Genomic DNA, 24,753 nt, shown 5'->3' with positions numbered 1-24,753 from the left:
CAGCCTGTGATTTAACTGCTGTCACGACTACGTGAGGTATTCAAAGCCAGCACTGCCTCACCAGGCAGGCAGCAGTGGTTAATTACAGCAGCACTGTTCAGGTAAATAAGGCCTTTGGCAGATAAGCTTCCGTTGCTTCTGCTGCAGCAGTTTAGGGCAGTGCTGCTCTGCCAGTCTGCCCTGGTGGTCTCCCTCTGTAACAGGGATGGCAGAAAAGAACATCGGTCCCGTGCCTCTGCTGCTGCTAAGTTTGAGGAGGCTTCCAAGTAAGTATGATTTCTTGATTGTAGACCCAAAAAGCAAAGAAATAAACCTTCTGCTAACTCCAGTAGGGAGGTTTTAGATGGCATTTTTTCTCCACAATTTGAGGCCTGATAGATTAAATTACCTGGAGTGTGAGCACGTTAGCTCTAAGGCTGTAAAATAGCCGTTCTGTGCAATGAGGGGCAAATGTGAGTTTAGGAGATTTGATAAACACTCAGCAATCATCTGAAGAGAACAGTCCCATCAAGGGACCAAAGTCTTGTTGGAGACAACTGCAAACGCTACATGCATTTATTCTGTGTAAAACCAAACAGCTAATAAACTAACACCCTCTGCCTGCAAGAGGCCCTAAGCCAACAGGAGTTTTTCCAGTTGGAAAGTAAATATGAGTTCTTTCCTTAAGGTATTACTGTGTCCAGTTTCCCACTGCAACCAAAATGCTGATACATACCTGAAAATGTTCTGTCACTTTTCTTGTCACAGTACATTAATTGGATTCAACATCCTATGGTATCTCCATCTTGTTTAGATTTTGCATGTTTCATTTATTTCCAAATTTACTTCAGCTTATTTTCAAAACTCAAAGCTCTCTTTCCTTTTGCTGCTCACATTCTGATTCTTTTATCTCCATCCTTCTGTGAGTCTTTGGTGCTTGCTCAGAATTAGATTATTTTGCTTATAATTCTAGTACTAATTTTCATGCTATTATATACTTCTGCGGCTGATACCAGAAAAATATTGGATAGGACCACTATCCAATGTCCAATACATCTTGAAAAATAAATCTTCCCTCAAAGCTATATCCTTCCCCATTCTCTGTTGTGTCCTTTTAAATCTGCTTCTGAAACTGGTGTTTACTGGTTATTCTGAAGACTAATTCAGATAAAAGGTTCAGGAGCTGAAGACCTTTTTTCCTTACTGATTGGTTAAACACCAAGCAGGTGTACGGAATAAATAATATAAGGTACAATTCAAAAAGATAACACCATAAAATATTTGTGGTTCTGAAAACCCCAGTCATATAGGCTATGACAATTTTGTGACTTCCACAACTTTGTGGCCATGTAGGACTGGAAGTGACAGGAGATCAGAGTTCAGAAATCAATCGTGTCATCACTGGCAAGCAAATAGATCAGGTCAGTCTATCCACTCTTTTTTTTTTTTCCTACCATGCCAATCCACTCTTTATTTTCTACCAATAAAATGGTACAAGCCTCTGTATTTTGAGCTATGGAGAACTCTCTCTTAGCTGTTAGGGGAACATTCACGTTCAGCCTAATAGATGCTGGGTTCCAGTTATTACCTGAATTCTTGTGTGTCTAAGCCACCTCTAAAATAATCCAGGCATCTTTAGAGATTCTGGGGTTTATAGGTAAATAGTCTGGTAGAAAAAGCAGGTAAGAAAGAGAGGCAGGGGCTATTGGGATAGACAGAGCAGGAGTGGTCAGGAGAAGGATTATCAGGAGAGAAGCTCCAGGATAGTATCTGCCCACATGCACCGCTGCTGAACTGCAGCAGCACAGTCTCTGAATGAAATTTAGAATTTCTTGGAAAAATAAATGTAAGGGATGAACTCTTCTGATTCGCTCCGGGAAAACTAATTCTAGACTTTGCTGGTTTTCCTGGCACATATCTCCTGGTTGCAAAAAGCCTTTTTTAACCAACTCTGTCAAAGAGTAATAGAAAAATGTGCTCTGGGTTATCCTTAGATATGCACGAACCTTCTACTTGCCCATAGCTATCAAAGCATGAACAAGTAGAATGAGGCAGATGGGAACATTGCGACCATAGATAGAGCCTAGCTAGATCCTTCAATAGACCAAGAACGCTCCAGAATTTCTGGGAAATTCTGCCATGTCTTATACATTTAGTTTCAATTACATGTACCAAATGTAATAAGGTAGTACAAGCTGTGGGTAGCTTTTGTATGAGGAGAAGCATCTGTAAGAAAACCCAAACTGCCTGGCAGTTGCATGCTTTCCTAGGGTGGTATCTGTTAGCGTTTTAAGGTTTCCACTGCAGAAGTAGAAATCAGACAGTGCTTGGGAGTGCCTATTGTTAGGACACAATTTCATGTTTAAGGCACATTCTTCAAGCTTAGCATGGGTTAGGAAGGAATGAATTATGTGAGGAACGTGGTAGTAGTCTGGTGTTTACGTGTTCATATTATTCTGCTCTGCTATACGTATTGTGAGAAAACTACACAAAAGTAGTCAGGAAATGATCTCATAGACTCTTCTAGCCGTATTAATAACCACAAAGGTGGAAGGAAGCACAGAAACAGTAAAAATACCCAGGTAGATGAGGGTAGCTGGGCTGCCTTTTATCAGTCATTTCCCCGTTGATTAAGAAATGGTATTCTTTTGTCTGGTTCAGACTTGTCTGTCCTTTAAGATGGATGCTTTTAAAATGTTGTCACAGAGGATCATTAGAAAGAGATAAAAAACAATCAGAGGACCATTTTTTAAATGAAGAATCATATTCTATAGAAGATTCGCCAGGATGTGTGGAGTTAAAGGAATTGAATGTCGTGAGAGAGCTAACAAAGAGGATAGTTCACGAAGAATTGCATTGCAGGTATGTGCTCAAAGTTTGAGTAGGTACATCCTCCGCGAGGGATGCCCCAAGGTGGGAAGGGCCAGTGGAGGTACAGATTCCCCCCTTTTGCTGACCGGAGCGCCTAAATACCAGCTAAAAAAGCTCCTGGGCTACAGAAGTACAGCCCCGCCAGACTCACCTCAACAGCATTCAGGACTCACGTCCACAGTTGGAAAAGAATATGGGATTTCAGGACACGTAACTGCAAAACAAGGAAAATGCAATACACATTTACCTAAGCTAGACCGCGCAAGACTTAGTTGATACAATTTAATTGATAATCCCTGTGTCACAGTGGCGATACGAGCACCTTCTCCTGGATGGAGAAGGCAGGCAGCAATTTGGGAAGCCTGGCCGCAGCAGCGCCCTCCCTGCCGCCAAAATCACCTCAGCGCCGGGCGGGGCGGGGCCGCAGCCCTGGGGGACTCAATGGCGCCCGCGCCCCCAGAAGGAACGGCCAGGCTGGCGACTTGGGGGAGCTCCAGGCAGCGATAAAGAAATCCCTGTTCCCTCCTCTGCTTTCTCCCATTTCCACTGGCACAGCTTCGCGACCGGTTCGAGGGAGGGGAGGCGGGGTGGCGCTGGGCCGGGCCGGGCCGGATGCGAAGCACCGGCCGCCTCCCCCAGTACCCACCCGGGCTCCGCAGGTGGTGCTCGAGCACCGCCCCGCCCCGCCTCGCCCAGGCCCCGCCGCGCTGCGGCTGCGCAGAGACGCCAGGGCGAGCGCATGCGCAGCGCAGGGAGGCGGGGGCTGACGGCCGCCGCCGGTCTCCCTGGTGCTGGTGCCGTCGCGGCCGCAGTTCCCGGATGTAGCGGCGGGCGCGCGGGGTGGCGGTGGCTTCCCGCTGTGGGGTGCCGGCGGGCGCTGCGGGCCGGGCCGGGCCGGGCCAGGCCGAGGGGGGGAAACACACTGACCGCTGCGGCGCTGGGGATGGGTGCGTAGGTAGGTAGGAAGGAAGCAAGGAAGCAAGCAAGCAAGCAAACAAACAAAGCGAGGAGAAAGTCTCCGGTCGCGTCCCCCGGCCCGTCGGAAGGGTCCCTCCCCCTCCCTCCCCCGCTCACCGTCGCGTCAAGATTGCCCCTCTCCCCCCCATCCTCTTCCCTCTCTCGCCGTACCGGCAGTCGCGGCCCCTGATCAGCGTCCCGGAGCCTGAGGCAGCCGTTCCCGAGCCTGAGGCAGCCGTCCCCATCGGGGTCCCCCTCCACCGCCTGCAGGCTGCGCGCCCCCTCCTGCCGCCGCGGGGCCCGGCCCCGCGGGGCGTCGCCGGGATGAGCAGCTCGCGGAACAACCGGGTGATGGTGGAGGGAGTCGGGGCCCGGGTGGTCCGGGGCCCGGACTGGAAGTGGGGGAAGCAGGATGGCGGCGAGGGCCATGTGGGCACCGTCCGCAGCTTCGAGAGCCCGGAGGAGGTGGTCGTGGTGTGGGACAACGGCACCGCCGCCAACTACCGCTGCTCCGGGGCCTACGACCTCCGCATCCTCGACAGCGCGCCCACCGGTGAGCGGCGGCCGGGGCCAGGGTGGGAGGGAAGGGGCGAGCGCTTACGGCCCCCTCGCGGCTGTGGGGGTGCGGGGAGGGCAGCACCCGTGGGTCCCCGCAGCGGAGTGAGGGTCGGGGCCCGATCCTGGGGGCGGGTTGCTCCCCTTCTTTCCCTTTCGAGATGCGCCTTTTCCTCTCGGTTTCGTGGGGGGAAAAGTCGGCTACGCTCCCCCTTCCCATGGCTGCGCGGGGGTATCTGTGTGTGTGTGTATGCATATGTACGTGTTCAGGCTAACTTAAAGTAAATATATAGTGTGTGGCTGTGGGGAGAGGAGAAGTTGTCCTGGGACTTTTAAAGTGGGGTAGACAAAGCAAAAGTGATCTGCCATAAGAGAGCAGGCTGGGGCCGGTGGGGGAGGACAGTGGAGGGAGGGAACCGAGAGGATGGTACCTCGGGGTTTGGTTTTGTTTTTTACATCCCCTCCCCTTGAATTTGTATTATAGAGCTGTCTCATAAAATGGTGACAGTCATTCTGAGTCCAGTGTAGGGAGGATTGCAGAAAAGAGATGTAGCACCTTTTTGCTAAAGATTACATCAAGTGGTTGAAATACTGTTTTGTCTTGTAATCTTGCATGTGGCTTTTTATCTGTATTGCCAGACCTGTTGTAAAACAACTAAAGTGCTGGAAAAAAAATGCATTCATTCATTCTTTTAATTATTTGGCTGCTTGATATTTATGCTTTAAATTCAGTCAGTTTGGACAATGGATTTAGATCTGCACTGACATTATGCGGCAGTGTTAGTGTTGCACACACTGCAGGGAAATGTTCGTTTTAGACCTGTTTTTACAGTGAAAACCCACAAAGAAAAAGGTATTGTTCATATATATATATATTCATCAGAAATATAGCGAGGTGAATTTTGGGCTGGGCAGGATTGCCTCAATAATGAGGCAGTTGGACCGATTTGCTGGGGTGCTTAGATGGGCTGTTTTTGTAATGTGTCTTTTATTTAGAATATGATGGAGAAGAGAGACCATCTTTGAGCCAGCTATGTGTAGTGTTACAGAAAGGAAAAATAGGAGTGGGTTGAAGCTAACAGACTTTTGAAGAGACATCATCATGGAATTCATTCTAATTAATTACAAAAATGTTGCTCAGAAAAAAAAAAACCCACACCACACATTACATGGTGAGCCTTTGAGATGGATTTAATTTTTCTGTGTCTGGATACCTTCCACTCCCCTGGCTTTGTGGTTGGCTTTTGGTGTTTTGGAGGGTAGATGCTATTAAAATGAACTGACAATCTTTTTGAAATGGACCTTGGAACAAGAAGTTGAGAGTAGTCTTTCAGGTTGTCGATCCTTGTCTTGCAGATGTTTATGCTTTGAAACTTTACCTGCATTTGATGTCATGTAGAAACCAGTGGGACTACTTCTGCTTAAAGCTGAAGTGTATGCATAAATGTTGAATGTAAGCCTTGAATGCTCATTATTGTAGCTCTTCTTAGTGTATTTGCAAGCTGACAGTATCCTGTTAACTGCATGCAAAAGCCTACACTTAATATAAGTCCCTGGTATTTGTTTTCGTTGATTTTTTGCTGCTTTATTCCTTCTAATTTTCAGTTATGTTTATACTTTTGTATTAGAATTTTAATTTCTGCTTCAGCTAGGACTATATTCATTGCTATGGGAAAAAACTTAGAAACGTTGCTGTTTTCAGGCTTTGCAAAATGGTATTTATCTTCCTGAGGTTTTTGGCCAACGTGTGCAGCATCCTCATGGAACTGCTGCGTGAAGCTACCTAGGATTGCTTTTTGCTAGAGGGAGTTACTTTTAAGGTCGTGACTCCCAGGAGACAGGAAGAGTAAAAATTTGTGTAGTAGTAGCAGCAAAAGGGCAAAGTTAATGGAATTAGGATGCTGTCTGTTTGGACTGAAAACCTGATTTTAGTATTGATTCGCTTTGTATTCTTGGGCAAATCACTTCCTTTCAGTTTTCCACCCTTTTGTAATTACTTGTTTTTCTCCACGATGGTGACTATCCATTGTTTAAAATAAGGGAGTCTGACTTTGAATGATAGTTTGATACTACCTCTGGGGGCATTTAGATAATTTTGATATAGTTACAGGAAAAGTGGGATTAGGTGGCAGGAATTTCTAACTGTGGTATTAATAATGATGCTGCTGAGCAAGGAAATGTTATAAAATATGAGGTGGGTTTTGGTTTGATGATACTTAGTGCAGTGTTAAATCATGACTTTTATAGTTTAAAATGGTTCACAAATTTACAGTCACAACATGATTGTAAGTTGATAGTGAGAATAAATGTAAAAATACAGCAGTAGAAAGCAAAATTAAATTATTTATTGCTGGAAGTTCTTTTCATTAGGCATTCAAAACCAGACTTCATTATAAGTTCTTAAAAGTGGTGCTTGCAGTCAGAGTTGCTGCTTTGATGAGTTTGAGACCTGTACAACCAGAAACAGTAGTGATGCATCAGGAACCCATTGTGTTATAGAAGTAATGTTTGAAGCTCGTTCTATTAAAAAACCACAAAACAAACAAACCAAAAACCCACCAAAACCCCCAAGTTTCATACGTGTATGTGCCTATATATGTATATGCCTTTGATGCCAGAATAATGTTTCATAGACTTAATGATGTACTGCTCTTATATTTTAATGGTTGTAGTCTATTACCAGTATTGCGAGACTATGTTATCTTTTTATAAAACTTAAAAAGCCTTAGTACTAAGATTTTAGGATGATCTTCTTTAAAATAAAAGCTCATTGATGATTTACATGAAGTATTTCTTGTAAGCTGTTTGCTCCAGATGTAGTCATCTGGGTAATGAATGATTTGTGATATGAAGTTTTGTTTTGTTTTTCAGTTATGTCTACCAAGCCAGCTGTATTAGCTGCCCATTGGTGATCATATTTACATTGGGCAGCATTTCTTTAAGCTAAACAGAGCAAATGAGAGGGATTAGTAAACTAAGAATCTGAAAAGAAATGAAATTTCAGTGAGAAGAAAGGAAACTTCAGTTAAGTCCTGTATAGTGGGCTCCTAAATGGAGTAGGTGGTGGGATGTGGTACATTAGCAGTCCAGTGTGGTTGCCCCATTACATGCAAATAAATCCTGGTCCTTCTGTAAAATAACCTTTTGCCAGGATCTAGGAGTCTTGAGAATCCTCTTTTTTTTCTGGTGCTGTTGTGGAAAAGAAACAGAGAGGAATAGGTTTCTCAGTTGCTGAACAGAAGCTAAAAGTGTATAAACCCAAGTTTGTATTTAGAATGGAAGGCAGCCTTTTGCCAAAGGAAAAAGCAGTACAGTAGCATGTTTGTAGAGAGTGCTCCTGACTATGTTCACGTGATACTCAGGATCATTACAGAAACTTTCTGTGTTTATTCTCTTTCTGAAGATTTGCTTTCTACAAAGCTTAGGCAAAAAAATTGTTTGTCATCTGTTTCCTCTTTTATATGGTTGGTTCAAAGTAACAATGTTATTTCCCTGCTTAAAATATTTACCCAATTATGTTTGAATAAGGGAAGGTGGTGGAGGGGCTGGGGCCAGGAAGTGGAATCTTGATGTGGAATTATCCCACAGCTAGAGTGAGTGTCTGTGCAGCGTGGAAAGCTCTGTGTGCTGTATTCTGCTAATATTGAAAATTGAGGTATTACCTGTTGAAGATCTGAGTGGCTTTTTGTAGTTGTACTGATAGTTTCCTGTAACCTGAAGAGTCATCATGAAGTCATACATGTCAGAACATTTTAAAGGATAGACCATCGCAAATGATTTATCCTATGTATTTGTTTATTTGTTGTTGCTTTTAGTACATCAAGTGTAATTTAAGGCAAATTGTCTTAGTCAAGATTTTTTTAGTGGCTATTTGTAAGTACTTACAGAATCCCTCACAAGTAAAAAAATCTAATGGCTTCATGAGCAGTGGTGCTTGTGGTTTTTGTTTGTTTTTTTTTAATAAACGCATCATTTGTTCTTCCTACCCTTCCCCCGTGTCTCCTACACAATAATCCTCTCATGTATCTTGTGATACCCTTACCAGATAAGACACATGCTTTGGCAAGTCCAGCATCTCTTGTGTATAATAATTGGTCATCTGGCTGCTGCCAAAAAAGCTAATTAACAAATGAGTTATGTTTGTGGGGACATCGATTTGAGTTTTCACACAATTTGTTGGAATCTGGTTAATCTCTAAGAATTCTTTGTTTTCAGTTTTCCTGGAGTCTGGCCATAGTGTAAATTATCTGGAGTAGAAGAGTGGGATGAACAAAACATTGCTATTGCTTTTTAAATTGGAGTGTAAATGAATCTGTTTTCTAAGTAGTTTATGATATCCCTTCCCTGATGGTAGTATTGTCATTATGATATGGAAGGATTTTGGCTTATTAGAGTTTTGTAGAGAATAGCGAGTCCATTGGAAACCAGTTTTTGTTGGTTCTGAGAAGTAATTGAAATCACTGTTGACTTCAGTGCTTAACAGAGGGGTATGAATGCCCCTTATACATCTTATTTTACTGTTAAAATGTGCTTTTGTTGGACAGTTGTATATTGCCACCTTTGAAAATTATCTTTAATACAAAAGAGATATTAGTAACAAATTCAAATAGTAATTTGAGCAAAACTATTTCTATTTCCTTTCACAGCTTTAAGAGTGAGGGTGAGTTTTAAAAACTTGTAGGCAAAAGCTGTAAAATTGAATATAAATGAATGATGACAGAGGAATGATGGGCTCGGTAATCCAGGGAAGATTTGGGAAGAGGTTACAACAGTGAAAATAACTGTGGCAGGGACAAAAAGGTAGGAAACAAATATGAAAAGCAAATAGTAAAAACATTAATGACAAGTGGAGCTCAGGAATACTGAATTTTTATGGTGTACTAAGGTTGGAGGGACATTAAGAAATGGCAGCTATTTAAAAGTAATTAAGCATGGTGGAAGTACCCTTCTCATTACCTGGTTTCTTTTGTTTTTTTAGTGCAGTATGGAGGATGATACAAAACCTGTTTAATTTTGAAATAGCCTGCTCCTAGGAAATTTTGAAGAATATTTAGAGGTTTAGTTTTTGTATTTGTTGTGGTATAGCCCCAGCCGGCAGCTAAGCACCACGTGGCCGCTCACTCGCTCCTCTCTACCCCCAGTGTGATGGAGAGGAGAATCAGAAGAAAAAGGTAAAACTCATGGGTTAGGATAAGGACAATTTACTATGACAGCAAAGGAAGAGGAAAATAACAACAAAAATACTTATAAAAGACTATACATATATGTATATATATACACGCGCAGATACTGTTCCATTAGTCTATAGACCATCCCTTTAAAATGTCTGTTGAGTTAATTTAATCCATGACTTTGGGCTCCATCTGTCATAACAGTGTTCCAGGGCAGGAGAGATGGTGTGTGCTGTTGGATTGTTGTTGCTGCATCCGGAGCTCGCAGCTGGTGTATCTGATGTGGTCCGTGCTCATGATCTGCGGGTTGAAGATGCCGATATTGACGAAGTTGCTGGGTGCTTGTTGCTGAAGCCAATTCTGGTTGCTGAAGCCAGTTCTGGTTTCATCGCCTCTGCACTTTGATCGGTTTCATGAAAGTTCATCCTTCGTTAATTTGGGTGATTCTTACTGTGATACCAGTTGTAGTAGTGATGACATACAATGTTAGCAGTTAGCATCATACAATTTAATTATTGGCTATTCTCACCCAAAATCAAATCTCCTTGAGGTACACATTGGACTTCCCCATCCTTCTGCATCACCCACCATGTGCACCCAGGTCCTTGAGCAAAAGCAATCCCATGGATGGGTTTGCCTTTGCCTGAAGCAGGGCTAACCCGGACTGTCCTCCCCAGCGTATTCTTCATATTCACTATGGGGACTTTATCCCCTTCTACAGTACGAGGAAGTTTTGATTGGGCAGGGCCAGCCTGATTGATAGACTCCCTAGTGTTGACTAACCAGTTGGCTTTTGCTAAATGTGTATCCCAGTGTTAGAAGGCCCCACCACCCATTGCTGTCAGTGTAGTCTTTAGCAGTCCATTGTATTGTTTGTTTTTCCTGGAGGCTGATGCATGATAGGGGATGTGATACACCCACTCAATGCCATGCTGTTTGGCCCAGCTGTCTATAAGGTTGTTTTGGAAATGAGTCCCGTTGTCTGACTCAGTTCTTTTGGGGTTGTTATGTCACCACAAGACTTGCTTTTCAAGGCCCAGGATAGTGTTCCAGGTGGTGGCATGGAGCACGGGATATGTTTCCAGCCATCCGGTGGTTGCTTCTACCATTGTAAGTACATAGCACTTGCCTTGGTGGGTTTGTGGGAGTGTGATATGATCAATCTGCTAGGCCTCCTCACATTTATATTTCAGCCATCATCCTCCATAACACAGAGGTTTTAACGGCTTGGCTTGTTTGATTGCAGTACGTGTTTCACATTCATGGATGACCTGTGTGAGATAGTGTCTGTGGTCAGGTCCACCCCTCAGTCACAAGCCCATCTATGTGTTACATCTCTTCCTTGATGGCCTGAGGTGTCATGAGCCCACCGAGCTATAAATAATTCACCTTTACATTGCCATTTCAAATCTACCTGAGCTACTTCAATCTTAGCAGCCTGATCCACCTGCTGGTTGTTCTGATGTTCTTCAGTGGCCCAACTCTTGGGTACGTGGGCATCTACATGACTTACTTTTACAACCAGCTTCTCTAGCCGGGCAGCAATATCTTCTCACGGTGGGGCAGCCCAGATGGGTTTGCCTCTGTGCTGCCAGTTGGTCTGCTTCCATTGCTGTAACCACCCCCACAGGGCATTTGCCACCATCCATGAGTCAGTATGGAGGTAGAGCATCGGCCACTTTTCTGGCTCAGCAATGCCTAAAGCCAGCTGGATGGCTTTCATCTCTACAAGCTCACTTGATTCATCTCCTTCAGCAGTTTCTCCAACTTGTCGTATAGGGCTCCATATAGCAGCCTTCTACCTTCGATGCTTTCCCACAATGCAACAGGGCATATTACTTCTCATTTTCTGACAGTTTATTGTACAGTGGGACCTCTTCAGCACATGTCACCTCTGGCAATATTCAGAAATCTTTGTCTTCTGGCCAGTTCGTGATCACTTCCAGAATTCCTGGGTGATTTGGGTTTCCTGTTTGAGCCCACTGTGTGATCAGTGTGACCCATTTACTCCACATAGCATGAGTTGCATGGTGTGTAAAGGGGTCCCTCTGAACATCCAGCCCAGCACTGGCAGTCGGGGTGCCAGGAGGAGCTGTGCTTCGGTACCAGCCACCTCTGAAGCAGTTCAAACTACTTTGTATGCTGCCAATATCTCTTGTTCAATTGGAGTGTAGTGGGCCTTGGATCCTCTGTATCCCCAACTCCAAAACCCCAGGGGCTGACCTCAAGTCCCCCCTGGTGCTTTCTGCCAGAGACTCCAGGTAGGGCCATTCTCCCTGGCTGTGGTGTAGAGCATGTCTGTTACATCTTGTCCTGCCTGGACTGGCCCAAGGGCTACAGCATGAACTATTTCCTGTTTAATTTGTTCAAAGGCTCAGGGCCCCTTTTGAAATTGTTATTCTTCTGGGTCACCTGATAAAGAGGGCTTACGATCAGACCGTAATTCGGAATATGTATTCTTCAAAAACCCACAGTGCCTAAGAAAGCTTGTGTTTCCTTTTTGTTAGTTGGTGGAGACATAGCTGCGTTGTTGATCGCATCCATTGGGATCTGATGACGTCCATGTTGCCATTTTATTCTTAAAATCTGGATCTCCTGTGCAGGTCCCTTGACCTTTGTTTTATGGTGAAACTAGCTTTTATAAGGATTTGAACTATTTTCTTCCCTTTCTCAGAAACTTCTGCTGTGTTGCCCTATACAATGATGTCATCAATGTATTGCAGATGCTCTGAAGCCTCACCCTCTTCCAGTGCAGTCTGGATCAGCCCATGGCAAATGGTGGGGTTGTGTTTTCACCCCTGGGGCAGTCGATTCCAGGTGTACTGGACGCCCCTCCAAGTGAAAGCAAACTGTGGCCTGCAGTCTGCTGCAAAAGGGATTGAAAAAAGCATTTGTGATATCAGTTGTGGCGTACCACTTGGCTGCCTTTGACTCCAGTTCATACTGAAGTTTCAGCATGTCCAGTGAGGCAACACTCAGCAGCAGCATGACTTCATTCAGGCCATGATAGTCTATTGTCAAGTCTCCACTCTCCATTAGACTTTCACACTGGCCATATGGGACTGTTAAAGGGTGAGTGAGTTCTGCTGGTCACTCCTTAGCTCTCCAGTTGCCAAATTAGCTTATGGATAGGAATCAGGGAGTCTCAGTTGGTGCAATGTTGCCACTGGTGCACTGTTGTGGTAGTGATCGGCATATGTTGTTCTTCAGTCCTCACCAACCCCACAACAGAAGGGTCCTCTGACAGACTGGGCAAAGTAGACAGCTGTTCAGTTTCGTCCATCTCCAAGGCGGCTATGCCAAAAGCCCACCGGTACCGTTTTGGGTCCTTGAAATACCCTCTCTGGAGGTAGCCAGTGCCAAGAATACACAGAGCCTCTGGACCAGTCACAATGAGGTGCTTGTGCCACTCATTCCCAGTTAGACTCACTTCAGCCTCCAGTACAGTTAGCTGTTGGGATTCACCTGTCGCTCCAGAAATACAGATGGGTTCTTCCCCTTCATGGCTTGATGGCATTAGGGTACACTGTGCACCGGTGTCCACTAGAGCCTTATACTCCTGTGGGTCTGACGTGCCAGGCGATCGGATCCGCACAGTCTGATAAACCCAATTGTCCCTTTCCTCCATCTGGCTGGAGGCAGGGTGCCTCTAATCCTGCTCATCGTATTCACTACTCACTTCTTGCAAAAATGACTTAGAAGTTCCTTCAAAAGGATCATAAGTATGATCAGGCCTTCCACTTGCTATGGGGAACTGCCCGCTGGAAACTGGAGCAGCATTTTCCTTGGAAGAATCCCCTTTTGTAATTGTTTTTTCTTGCAACTGATGTACTTGTGCCTCTAGGGTCGAGGTAGGTTTTCCATCCCACTTCCTCATGTCCTCTCTGTGCTCATGCAGGTAAGACCACAGGGTGCCTCATGGTGTGTTCCCTCTATATCCTCTCTCTTGAGTGGAGGAATGCTTACTCCTAGTAGCTGAGATAGTGGCCCATACAGGTGGGGAACAGGGCATACTCTGAGTTGCTGGACCTTCCTGGACAGTTTCTCTGTAGCCGAGATGAGGGAGGAAGAGAGACTTTCTTTGTATTGCCAGAGTCAGTCAGCCAGCCGCTTCATCCACTGTTGGTGCCTCTTTGCCTTTCCAGTCCATTACTGCCAATGAGTTGGCGTACAACGATGGCGCGCTCCATACAAACTTCCACCACATGGATCGTGTGCACTGAACTTCATCAGGGTCTGTGGGTAACTGCGTGTTGTCTGAGTCATAATAAACCATCTCCCACATGGCTAATTCCCTCAGGTACTGGACATCTTGCTCCATGGTGGTCCAATTGCCTGAATGACATACATCTTCACTGAAGGGATACCTTTCCCTCATGCCTGACAGAAGTCGCTTCCAGAGGCTGAGGGGTTGTTTCTTTTTTCCAGTCGCTTTGTCAGTAGCCCTTCCTTAGACAGGGATCCTAGCTGCCTGACTTCCCTACCCTCTAATCCCAAGCTATGGGCCCCATAGCTCCCCAGCATCGGAGCAGCCAGGTGACAATGTGCTCACTTGGAAGGCAGCTGAAATCTTTTCACATATCTCGCAGCTCACTCAGGGACAGGGAATGGGTGATTACCTCTGGTTCTGCCTCTTCCTTCTGTTCTGATGATGGTCCTGGTTCATCATCATCATCCCTTACTAAGTGAACTGATTTTTTTAAATGTATTTCTCTTGTGCATAGAGGTGACTGATAGCAGTCTGGTTTGTGGTTTTTGGTTTTTTTTAAGTTCAGCCACAGGGCCTGTCACCAGGGTTTGAGTAGCCGCAGTGCCTGTTGCTCTGTTTGCCTTCTTTTCCTCCTGAGGGCACTGCCTAATACTGAGCAGTGTTTGGTAGATACTGGCCAGGGCCCAACACAGTGCAGTAAGTTGTGCCTCTTTACAATAGCCACAGCATTTACCTTTTACATATTGTATCACTGCATCAGGGTCCTGTAGTTGTTCGGGAGTGAAGTTCTAAACCACTGGAGGTGAGAAGTTCTCTAGACACCTGCCCATATTCTCCCACATGCCATGCCATCCGTGACTATTCAGCCTTGGGGCAGATCTCTGGGTAGTATTCTTAAAACAAATTTTTATAACCCTAAACTAGATCTAAAACACATTCAGGAGACATAGCAATAGGAGCATGCTGGCTTGGACATCCCAGGGGTACTCAAAATTCTCAAAAGCTGTTGTAACCAGCCTGAAGGAAAAAGGGGAGGTGAAAGAGTGGGAGAAAGTACCCCCCCTCCCATCTTTCCCATAGATTGGGTGGGATTATTAAAAATTCCAAAAAATGTTGTTTGAGGTACAGTCATGACAGCAATGCCAGATACAAATACCAGCCTAATGTCAACACCAGTGATGATATCATGTCCTAAGTTGATATTACACAGTACAGCAAAATGAGAATCCGGACCCCTCCCCCAGAGGTGATAAGCAGTGCCACGGGGAATACATACAGGAAGTAAGGATTTACATAGCACAACAATGTGACCAAACTAAACGCATTGTGACCAGTGACTATTCGACTAATATAATAAATGTGTATAACAAATTTTTTTTTAACATGCTCTGGTCAGAGCTGTCATTATCTCAACCCATTTTGCCCCACATTGGGTGCCAAACAGGACTGCCAGCAGCTGAGCATCACACAACCACTCACTCCCTCCTCATTATCCCTGGTGGGACAGGGAGGAGAATCAGAAAAAAAAGTTAAAACTCATGGATTGGGATAAGCACAGCTTACTAGGACAGTAAAAGAAGAGGGAAATAACAACAATGCTAATAAAAGAATACACAATGCAATTTGCTCACCACCTGGAACCTGATTCCCAGCCCATCCCTGAGCAGTGATTCCCCCTTCCCAGGTAGCTCTCCCCCCTTATATACTGAGCATGATGTCATACAGTATGGAATATGCCGTTGGCTAGTTTGGGTCAACTGTCCTGGCTGTGTCCTCAAGTTTCCTGTGAAAATTAACTCTATCCCAGCCAAAAACCAGGACAGCATTATCTAATTTTGGAGAGCTAAAGTGCTCGTCTGGTTCACATCTCACCAGCTGCAGGGCTGATGTTTAAATTCTGAAGTTTTCATGGCACTTTAGTGTATTCCAGTAGTTTGTTTAAGGCTTTCTTTCCTAATATAAACTTCGTAAAGTTTGACCTTTCTTAAATAGTGTTCCTTTCAAAGAGCGGAAGTGGTTTATGTGGCAGATACAGGTTGCATTCGGGTCAGGATTTCAGTTTGGCTCCAGAGCCTACACTTAACCTAGTCTCGTGGTTGTTGCTGCATACTGTGCTTCGATTTACATCATGGGGTGGTTTTGGAGCACACAAACTGGTTTACTTTTTGGTGAAAATAAATTGAAAGATACGATCTCAGTGCTGATGAGCAGTCTACTGGGCTAGAGCAGAGCTAGTCTGAAACATTAGAAGTAATGTCTCCTTCCCTTCCCCCCAAATGTGTGTAGTGCCAACATCAGGTCCCCAGTACTGAATTTTGGTGAGTAGATGGTGATGAGCAGATGGAGACTACAGGGATGCAGGTTGTCCCCTCGCAGCCCGTGGAGGGCCACAGTGGAGCAGGTATCCACACTGCAGCTCGTGGGGGACCCCATGCTGGAGCAGGTGGACATGCCCTGAAAGAAGCTGCAGCCCATGAAGAGCCCACACTTAAGCAGTGTTTTCCTGGAGAACTGCAGCCCGTGGAAAGGACCCATGCTGGGGCAGGGGAAAAGTGTGAGGAGCTGTTAGGGACTGACCATAACCCCCTTTCCCCATCTTCACTGAAATTTCTTCACCAAAAGGATTGTCAGGAATTGGAACAAGTTGCCCAGGGAAGTGGTTGAGTCCCTATTCCTGTAGGTATTGTAAAAGACACATAGACATAGTGCTTAGGGACATGGTTTAGTGGTGGACTTGGTAGTGTTAGGTTAATGGTTGGACCTGATGATCATAAGGGTGTTCTCCAACTGAAATAATTCTATGATTCTATCTCCCCTAGGGAGAAGCAGGGAGATGGAGGAGTTGGGAATGAAGGAACGAAGTTGAGTATGGAAGGAAGGGGAAGTGTAGGGGGAAGGTGTTTCAGTTTTTGTCTTTCTCACAATCCTCTTTTTTTTAATTGGCATTAAATATAATTTTCCCCAAGTCAAGTCTGCTTTGCCTGTGATGTTAATTGGTAAGTGATCTCACTTTTATCTCAGCCTACAAGCTTTTTAAGTTTATTTTCACTCCCCATCCTGTTGAGGAGGCAGAGCTAGAGAGTGGCTGGGTGGGCATCTGGCAGCTGGCCAAGGTCAGCCCACCACACTTGTGTACCTAGAATATCTAGTTCAACTTAAAAAAAAAAATTATTCTTTCAACCTTCTTTAAAACATGCTATTGATTTAAATAGTTCATTTTGTTTGTATTATGAACATGAATAAGAGTTTAGCGGTCACATTTTGTAATCCAGTAGTAGCACCTTGTTTTAGCATGTTTTTTTAGCAGATGAAGTTAAAACTCTTAGTCCACTGTCACCAGAGACATACAAACCTACTTTTCTCTCCAGTTCTCTAGTGCATCTCTAGTTAAATATTCTGTAACAGGATTACTTGCCTGCTCCTGCCCTGCAATGCTTTGTTTGTCATGCCAGCAGTGTTTTGCAGCACTGCAAGGAGCAGGATTGGGAAACCAATTCAGCTGAATATTTTTCCTCCTGGCTGTTTTTCAGCCGGGTATGTTTCTTGATCCAGTTTACAGCTCAACTCTGCAAAAACCTTTTGCTGGCATAATGGAAAGAATGGAGCAGCATGGTCAGGTGGGGCATGCACGGAAATGGGTGTTCCTGCTGGAATCATGTCAGGGAATGGTTGAAGAAAGGCTATGTTGTCTATCAGGGTGATGTTTAGGGGTCTGTGAGATAGAGATGCGACTCTCTGGATCAGAGACTCCAAATACGGACATGCACTGTTCTCTTTTAAGCCCAGATGCTGTAGTCAGTAAAATTACTTTTGAGTCAAACATCTTTGTTTTGTTGTTTTGGTTTTTCTCTTGATCTTTCCTAAGGAAGTTTTTCTGAGTTTTTCCACAGTAGCTTTTGCCTTACTGGCTAGAAATGTTTAGTTTTTATTTCAGTTTACTGTGAGATGACCTAGTTTTGTATTCCATGACTCCTGATTATCCCTCTCTTTTGCCCTCTTTCCTGCTGCTTGGACAAGTTGAAAAATCCTGTAGCACTCAATTCCTTGGTCCTTTTATATCCAGAATAAATGTGATCCTTGGCAAACTGTCTTCCCTGAAGTTTAGCAACTGTTAAAAAAAAATAATCCAAAAATGCGTAACTTCTTTGTTTCTATGTGAAATACTAATTTAGCAATCAATTTATAAAAACCCAAAAACAAATATCACCCCTCAGTCCCCAGCACCATAACTAGTTAGACTTTCTAAGCAAGGCAACAAAACAGTAACGGGTTATCTGAGTCCTTTTAATGAACCTGCTCTTGAAGACTACCAAAAAAGTAGTAAAATGTTTCAATACAATTCCTAGCAGTGAGGCAGCCACCATGAGGTCATACTCAATACTATCTCTTTGAGTGTTACAGATAATCAACAGACACTAGACATGAGAGTCCCAGTGTACATAAGAAGAAAGATAGCTTTCTCCTTGATATTATCCTCCCATGGTGGGAACAAGGTCATTGATGGAGTTGTGGGGGGGTGGAAAATGTATGGGTGATTTCCAAGTTCTTGTTTTGTAGAAAAATAGCATTTTTAGTTGTTGCCACCAGGCAGCAAATATTTTTTAAATGTAGAAGGTTAGTTTAAAAGAATGATTATGGTATATGAGGTGTGTTGTCTGGCAGTTGGAGTTGGCTAATAATGTTATGGGTTATAGGACTTGTCTGCACCAGACCTTCAAAATTTCAGCACAGACTTTGGCCAAGATATGGATGCTGGCTTAGCCATGAACCACTCCAGGAATTACAGTGATCATTTAGTATAATATCAGCAGTTTGAGTTTTTGTTGTCTCTGAAAGCTATCTTTGCCTTGAAGAGCTCCTCAGATCTCTGCAGTGCTATGTGCAGTCTTTGCTCCAAATGTGTTGCCTTTTCCAGCCTTAACTAAATATTTATTCCGGTGTTCATGCATCAGGAAAATTTTTAATCATGAGGCCAGAAATCTTCCTAAATATGTTTGTAATCAAGGCTGGAAGAGGGTGGAGTGAGAACCTGTCTTGGTTAGGAGAAATGATACACAAGATGATTTTACTGGCATTCGGAAGGACCTTGACAGGCTGGAGAAATGGGCCAACAGGGATCTCGTGTAATTCAACAAAGGGAAAGGCTGAGTACTGCACCTGGGGAGGAGTAACCCCTGCACCAGTACAAGCTGGGGACAACTGGCTGGAAAGCAGCTTTGCAGGGAAAGACCTAGGAGTCTCGGTGGACAACCAAGTGAACATGAGCCAGCAATGTGCCCTTGTGGCAATAAAGGCCAGTGGTATCCTGGGCTACATTAGGAGGAGTGTTGCCAGCAGGTCGAGGGAGGTGATCCTTCCCCTCTACTCAGAACTGGTGAGGCCACACCTAGAGTGCTGGGTCCAGTTCTGGGCTCCCCAGTATGAGACAGACATGGCCGTACTGAATGTGTCAACCAAAGGGTTGCAAATGTGGGGAATCTTAAACCATCTGGTGTGAGGTGAGGCTGAGGTATCTGATGATGTTTAGCTTGAAGAAGAGAATGCTCGGGGATCTCAAGAGTGTATATAAATACCTGATGGAGGTTGTAAAGAGGATGGAGCCAGGCTCTTTTCCGTGGTGTCAAGTGACAGGACAAGAGGCAACGGGCACAAATTGAAATACAGGAATTTCCACTGAAGAATAAGAAGAAACATTTTTGCTCTAGGGGTGACTGAACACTGGAGCAGGCTGCGTTGTGGAGTCTGCGTTCTCGGAGGTGCTCAAAACCTGACTGGATACGGTCCTGGGTGGCCGGCTCTAGTTTACTGTGCTTTGAGCAGTGGTGGTTGGAGTAGACAATTTCCAGGGGTTACTTCTAACCTCAGCTATTACGTGATTGTGTGAAATGATCAGACGAGAAGGCATTTCCTTCAGTTTTGCCTCTCCAACTGTTGATTTTTTCTTCACTACAGGTGGCTCAGCTGTTGGACATGAGTGACTAATAGGTTTATAGTGAATTTGGCAGTCATTTCCAAAAGCATCCCTTCTGAAGGGGACAAAAAATATTCCTTTTTCCTCACTTATTTCAGAGCGATCTGGTTTTTTGGCTGTTTTTTTTAAGGGTGAGTGACTGGGAAAATTCTGTGTTAATCCAGCCTTTTAGTGCTCATTTTTATCTTGTGCTACAGACTGATTTCCAGTGCTGCTCTCTTCTATTGCTCAATATTTTCCAAACAGCAGCAGAATTTTATTTTTATTTTTATTTTTATTTCATTTTCATTTTTATTTCATTTTCATTTTTATTTCATTTTCATTTTTATTTCATTTTCATTTTTATTTCATTTTCATTTTTATTTCATTTTTATTTTTATTTCATTTTTATTTTATTTTTAAATAAACTTGTGGCTGTTCACTGTATTCGGAATGCATGGATGGAAACTGTGACTGATCACTTTTACTCTGCTGTAGCTTGGCAAAGCTGTAGGAGTAAGTAGTCATGAAAACTCAGTTTTTGTGGAAGACTGGGCAGACTACGTGCTGGTGGGTTACATCTGGTCTGTCTTTGGCACATTCTTTTCAAGAAAACTGACATATAAAGCAGTAAACCACTTCAAAAATGGTAACAGATTTTCATGAAGCTAATGGTATCTATCCAAGAGAGCTTAATTTTTTTCCCATATTAAAAAAAAAAGAATAGAGATAAGCACTTACCTTTTCCACTGTACAAAATGTGTAAACTAAACCAGTGATTTTCAGACTGTCACACACAGTTGAACATGGTAGCCTTTGTGTTATAAGATATGTTGATAGTCTTAATCCAGAGATAAAATTCCAGATTGCCTGTATATTTTGATATACACATTTCTAACCCGTTAACTTGTACTTAAAGGATTTCTCATTTTCTTTCTCTGATTTGTATAGGTGGAAAAAAACAAACATAGCTTTCTCAGCTTTTTGAGCTGGGAAAAGATAAAATGTTTCAGGAACAGACTGACAACAGACTGGGGAGATGAGGCAAAGTCCGTTATGTTTTCCCCTCAATCGTATAGGTTGATAGGGTATCACTAGCAGCCTTTCTTTATTGTTAACTTTTTAGTACATGGCTTCAAATTATAATGGTGCGCAACAGAAATCTGTGTAGTGAGGTAGCAAAGTTGTTAGTGTTCTCTTTTTTTTCTCCCCACAGGTATCAAGCATGATGGAACTATGTGTGATACATGTCGACAGCAACCCATTATTGGCATCCGATGGAAATGTGCTGAATGCACAAATTATGACTTGTGCACAGTTTGCTATCATGGAGACAAACATCACTTGAGGCATCGTTTTTACAGAATTACCACACCAGGAAGTGAAAGGTAACATGTAATTTTTTCCCTATGAAATTAAATAGGAACAGTTAATTGTAGTTAACTGTTAAACTGCAGATTTGGTTACTGAAACTTGGATAAGGTAAGATAGTGGCTTGAGGTGTTCATTCTGTTACTGGTTCTGCCTTTTTCTGAGGGAGGGTAGCTAGGACCTTTGGAGCTTGGAAAACACAGAAATTTTAGAAAGTATGGAGTAGAGAAAAAAGCTAGGATATGATTATTCAGTTTCTTTTAACCTCATTGCAGTCTTCCTAGTTCTTTTGTTATCACATAGCAGCTTTTAAACAAAGGCAATTGTCTTTACACAATGTATAATCACAAAATGATTTGTCAATGAATTCCTGAATGTGAAAGTTTAATTAGGTTCAAAAATGGTGTAGAAAGATTGAGGGGAAAATATCCTCCTTGTGTGCTATGAAAAACAGAATGGAGACAAAACCTTTGACTTGAACTGCTTAAACTGCTCAGTACAGAAAGCAGAGAAAAGATGCTGTGAAGGGTTGTTCTACCCTTGCCTTGGTTTTCATGTTCTTTTCTTAAGCATCTATTATTGTCTCCCAGCAAAGAACTCTGAACAAAATTGACATTTAGTGTGTTTGTGCATCGCTGTTCTTGTGTTCTTGACTTTAAATAACTTCTCTAAATCCAAAGCCCCTCTCTCATGATTTGTCTATCGGTTAAGTGAGAACAGTGATACTGGCCTGTTACTAAATACTTGGAGAGCTATGGTAAAGCATTTTGTAAAGGCTATGTGCTCTAATATCACCTCTGTGATAACTCCCCAGAATGTCATTTCATTAAATCGTTGGAAGCTTTTTTGTTAGATATGATACTCAGTTAAATGTGACATGTGTAAGACAATATTTATTTCCTCTTCTTGGAGAAGTAAGGCTTAATATGTTGTAATTCAGTGATGTGCTTTTATCAGTGCTTTTACAGTTAAGGGAAGCAGTTGGAGCATACACACTGAGTTCTTGTATCGTGTCTTGTAGGGACTGTGTTTATTTTTTTCAACTGTTTGTCTTGACATTTAACTATGTCTCAGATGGCCAGGTCAGTGGCTTAAGCAAAAAAGTAACTTCTGGTTTTTTGAGATTCATGCCAGCAGATCTAGGTACCAAATAGATATTATAAGTGTACTGTCTCAATTATAATGTCTAATGCAGTGCAAGACTTAGAAGTTGGGTCCAAGAGTAGAAAGAGCTGGCTTAGTGTGATTAATAGACATTAGTGTGATTAATAGAGAAATCTTCTATTTCCTATTTATTTCTTTTTTAAAAATCTCATTGCTTTTGCAAATGCTTGCCAGACATTTTTTCTTCTATATAGTTGGTTTTTTTTCAGCTGAAGCTTCCTTTGTAGTTTTAAGTGGTCTGTTATGGTGTATAAAACATAAGTTTTAGTTTTGGAGATAGATTGTACACAATGTATAGAATTGCAGGAAATCTTTTGCATCTTGTCCCTTTCTCCCTGTCTTTGTTTACTCCCATTGAATTCTGTTTTGCAGCTTTTACCTAGAAGGCAGCTCCATCTGCCAAGGGAGCTATATCTATTGGATCAAGCATAGCTGAGAAAAATTGATTAAAGTTAGCTGTTTGAAGGAGGAAAGAGCAAAGCAGTGCTATTGAATTTGAGGGATATCTCATAGGAAAAATTGTAAGAGGCATCTAAGGACATTTGGATGAAGGAAATCATAAGCTGTACCTATTCTTGACTCCAGGATATATGGGCAGCATACCGAAGTAATGTATGCTGGGTTTTGTTTCGGTTTGGTAGGTGTTCAGAACTTTGTAAAATGCTGCTATAAACAACATATCTTTGTTTTCTATCACTTTCTTATATTACTTAGCTAAAATGGCTAATGTTTTCATGTGCTCTGTGCATTGATTCTAACAGTTTAACTTTTTCCTTGTCTGCCATCTGCTGGATGTTAAAAGTTTAGCAGCAGGGTGATACACTTCCTGAAGAGGTTAGGAAAGATTCAGAATTTCAGCTGAAAAATACTTTTGTCTGGCAACATTTTCCTGGCATGAAGTAAGAAATCTGGTTGCATGCAAAGTGGTAGCTTTTGAGATGACAGAAAAGACAGGAAAATGTTTGTGTCTCTGTGTCTGTTTGTAAGTTTAATACTCAGGAGCTGTTCTGTTTGGACTTACCTACTTCAATTCTATTGAAGTCAGAAGGAAGGAAGAGGTTTGCTTTAGAAAAATAACATACTATGTCTGAAAAAACGAATGCCAATATATGGAATTAAATTTGACAAGATATGCTATAAAAAGTATGTAGAAAGGACTAATATTGGCCTAGGGTGCATCGATGAGAAACAGAAATATGTTGTTTGTAGGACTCTCTATGTTTCTTTAATGATTTTAATAATGAGTACAGATGTATATATAAGTGGTTATAAGATTATTGGTGGTAGTAGGAAGTTTGGAGAAGAAATTATCATTAGAATTAAAAACTAATTATAAATATACAATAAAACAGATATAGGAAGATCATGGTTTTTTTATCTTGTGGGCTGCTGTTAGAGTTGAGAATTGAATGGATGTTATTCATGCACCGAAATCTGCGTTTGTGGGGTTATTTTTGTTTCAAGATGCTCTCCTTCCTTCCTATCCCCAAAGATTTCTTTTGGACTGACTTTATTATTTTGACATGTGTGGGTTCTTTTTTTAATAACTTCAGGGTATTGTTGGAGTCTCGCCGTAAATCAAAGAAAATTACAGCAAGAGGAATCTTTGCAGGTGCCAGGGTGGTGCGGGGAGTTGACTGGCAATGGGAAGATCAAGATGGTGGCAATGGGCGTAGAGGAAAGGTAAAAATAAAACTAGTTTAAATAAGAAGATGCATCTCTGCATACTCATGTAATGGCCTCAGTGGCCTTTCTAATCACAGAGTAAAAATATAATCATAGAAGATACTATTTTAATCTGCTGGACATTTTTGAATCTTACTCTGTAATGCTCAAGTATTTAGAAGGAGGAGGGGATGTATACTATGACCATTTTTGTGGTTTTTTTGTTTATGTTTTGTTTTTTTAATTTAAATTTACATTTTTACAATACCAGCACAAAATTTTTAAAGGTATTAAATTTTTGTCTTGGTTGTTCTGTTTAAGACTGGCTTGTAACAACATTAAGATCTCGGGTATATTTCAGCATTACTAGAGAGCTGATATAAAAACAGACCTATCAGGATTAGTCCTTTTGGTCCTCACTGCATTCTGTAGTCTTATTACTTGTGGGTCAGCAAATTTGTTTATCTCTTGCTCTTGGTTTTCAGTGCTTGCACCCTGGATTTTTGGTTTTCATCTAGTAATTATAGGGACTTTTCCAGTTTAAAATTAAAAACTTTACACGTGATTGAATATGGATATTATATTACTGACTTAGGACATTGAGAGTGTTTTTTATATAGTTACATAATAAAAATATTTGGATTTATTGACAATTGAATGGAATGATATGTTGCTAATCATAACTTTTGCAAATTTTCTGTTTAAAACTTACATTTACCTTGAGAACTAATGAAGATTTGTTGTAAGTGTGAACATGCAGCAGGGAGTGTAAAATAAACTATGACTTTTATCACCAAATATGAGATGTTCTAGGAGAATTGGATGCCCTTATGTCTTGGTGAACTGGTGGATTTTGTTGG

The 24,753-nt window shown here is 42.6% G+C and overlaps 2 protein-coding genes across 6 annotated transcripts in view; one reads left to right on the top strand and one right to left on the bottom strand.

The window, feature by feature from the left end:
- ESCO1 (establishment of sister chromatid cohesion N-acetyltransferase 1) overlaps positions 1-24,753 on the bottom strand; it is a 318,705-nt gene that overhangs the window by 78,078 nt on the left and 215,874 nt on the right. The gene's annotated exons all lie outside the window — the stretch shown is intronic.
- Positions 3,601-24,753, top strand: part of MIB1 (MIB E3 ubiquitin protein ligase 1) — a 90,353-nt gene continuing 69,200 nt past the window's right edge. For 3 of the 4 annotated variants that reach the window (XM_075744290.1, XM_075744287.1, XM_075744291.1), the window contains exons 1-3: positions 3,602-4,360; positions 20,910-21,081; positions 23,782-23,911. In XM_075744290.1, the coding sequence (XP_075600405.1) occupies positions 4,132-4,360; positions 20,910-21,081; positions 23,782-23,911 (531 nt within the window). In that variant the 5' untranslated portion in view covers positions 3,602-4,131. Of the gene's footprint in view, positions 4,361-20,909; positions 21,082-23,781; positions 23,912-24,753 lie in introns of all 4 variants that reach the window. The other variant, XM_075744288.1, reaches the window with a different exon arrangement.

Source organism: Balearica regulorum, chromosome 2 (genome assembly GCF_011004875.1).
Source record: "Balearica regulorum gibbericeps isolate bBalReg1 chromosome 2, bBalReg1.pri, whole genome shotgun sequence".
Taxonomy (NCBI): Eukaryota; Metazoa; Chordata; class Aves; order Gruiformes; family Gruidae; genus Balearica; species Balearica regulorum.
This window is presented reverse-complemented; position numbering and strand designations above follow the sequence as displayed.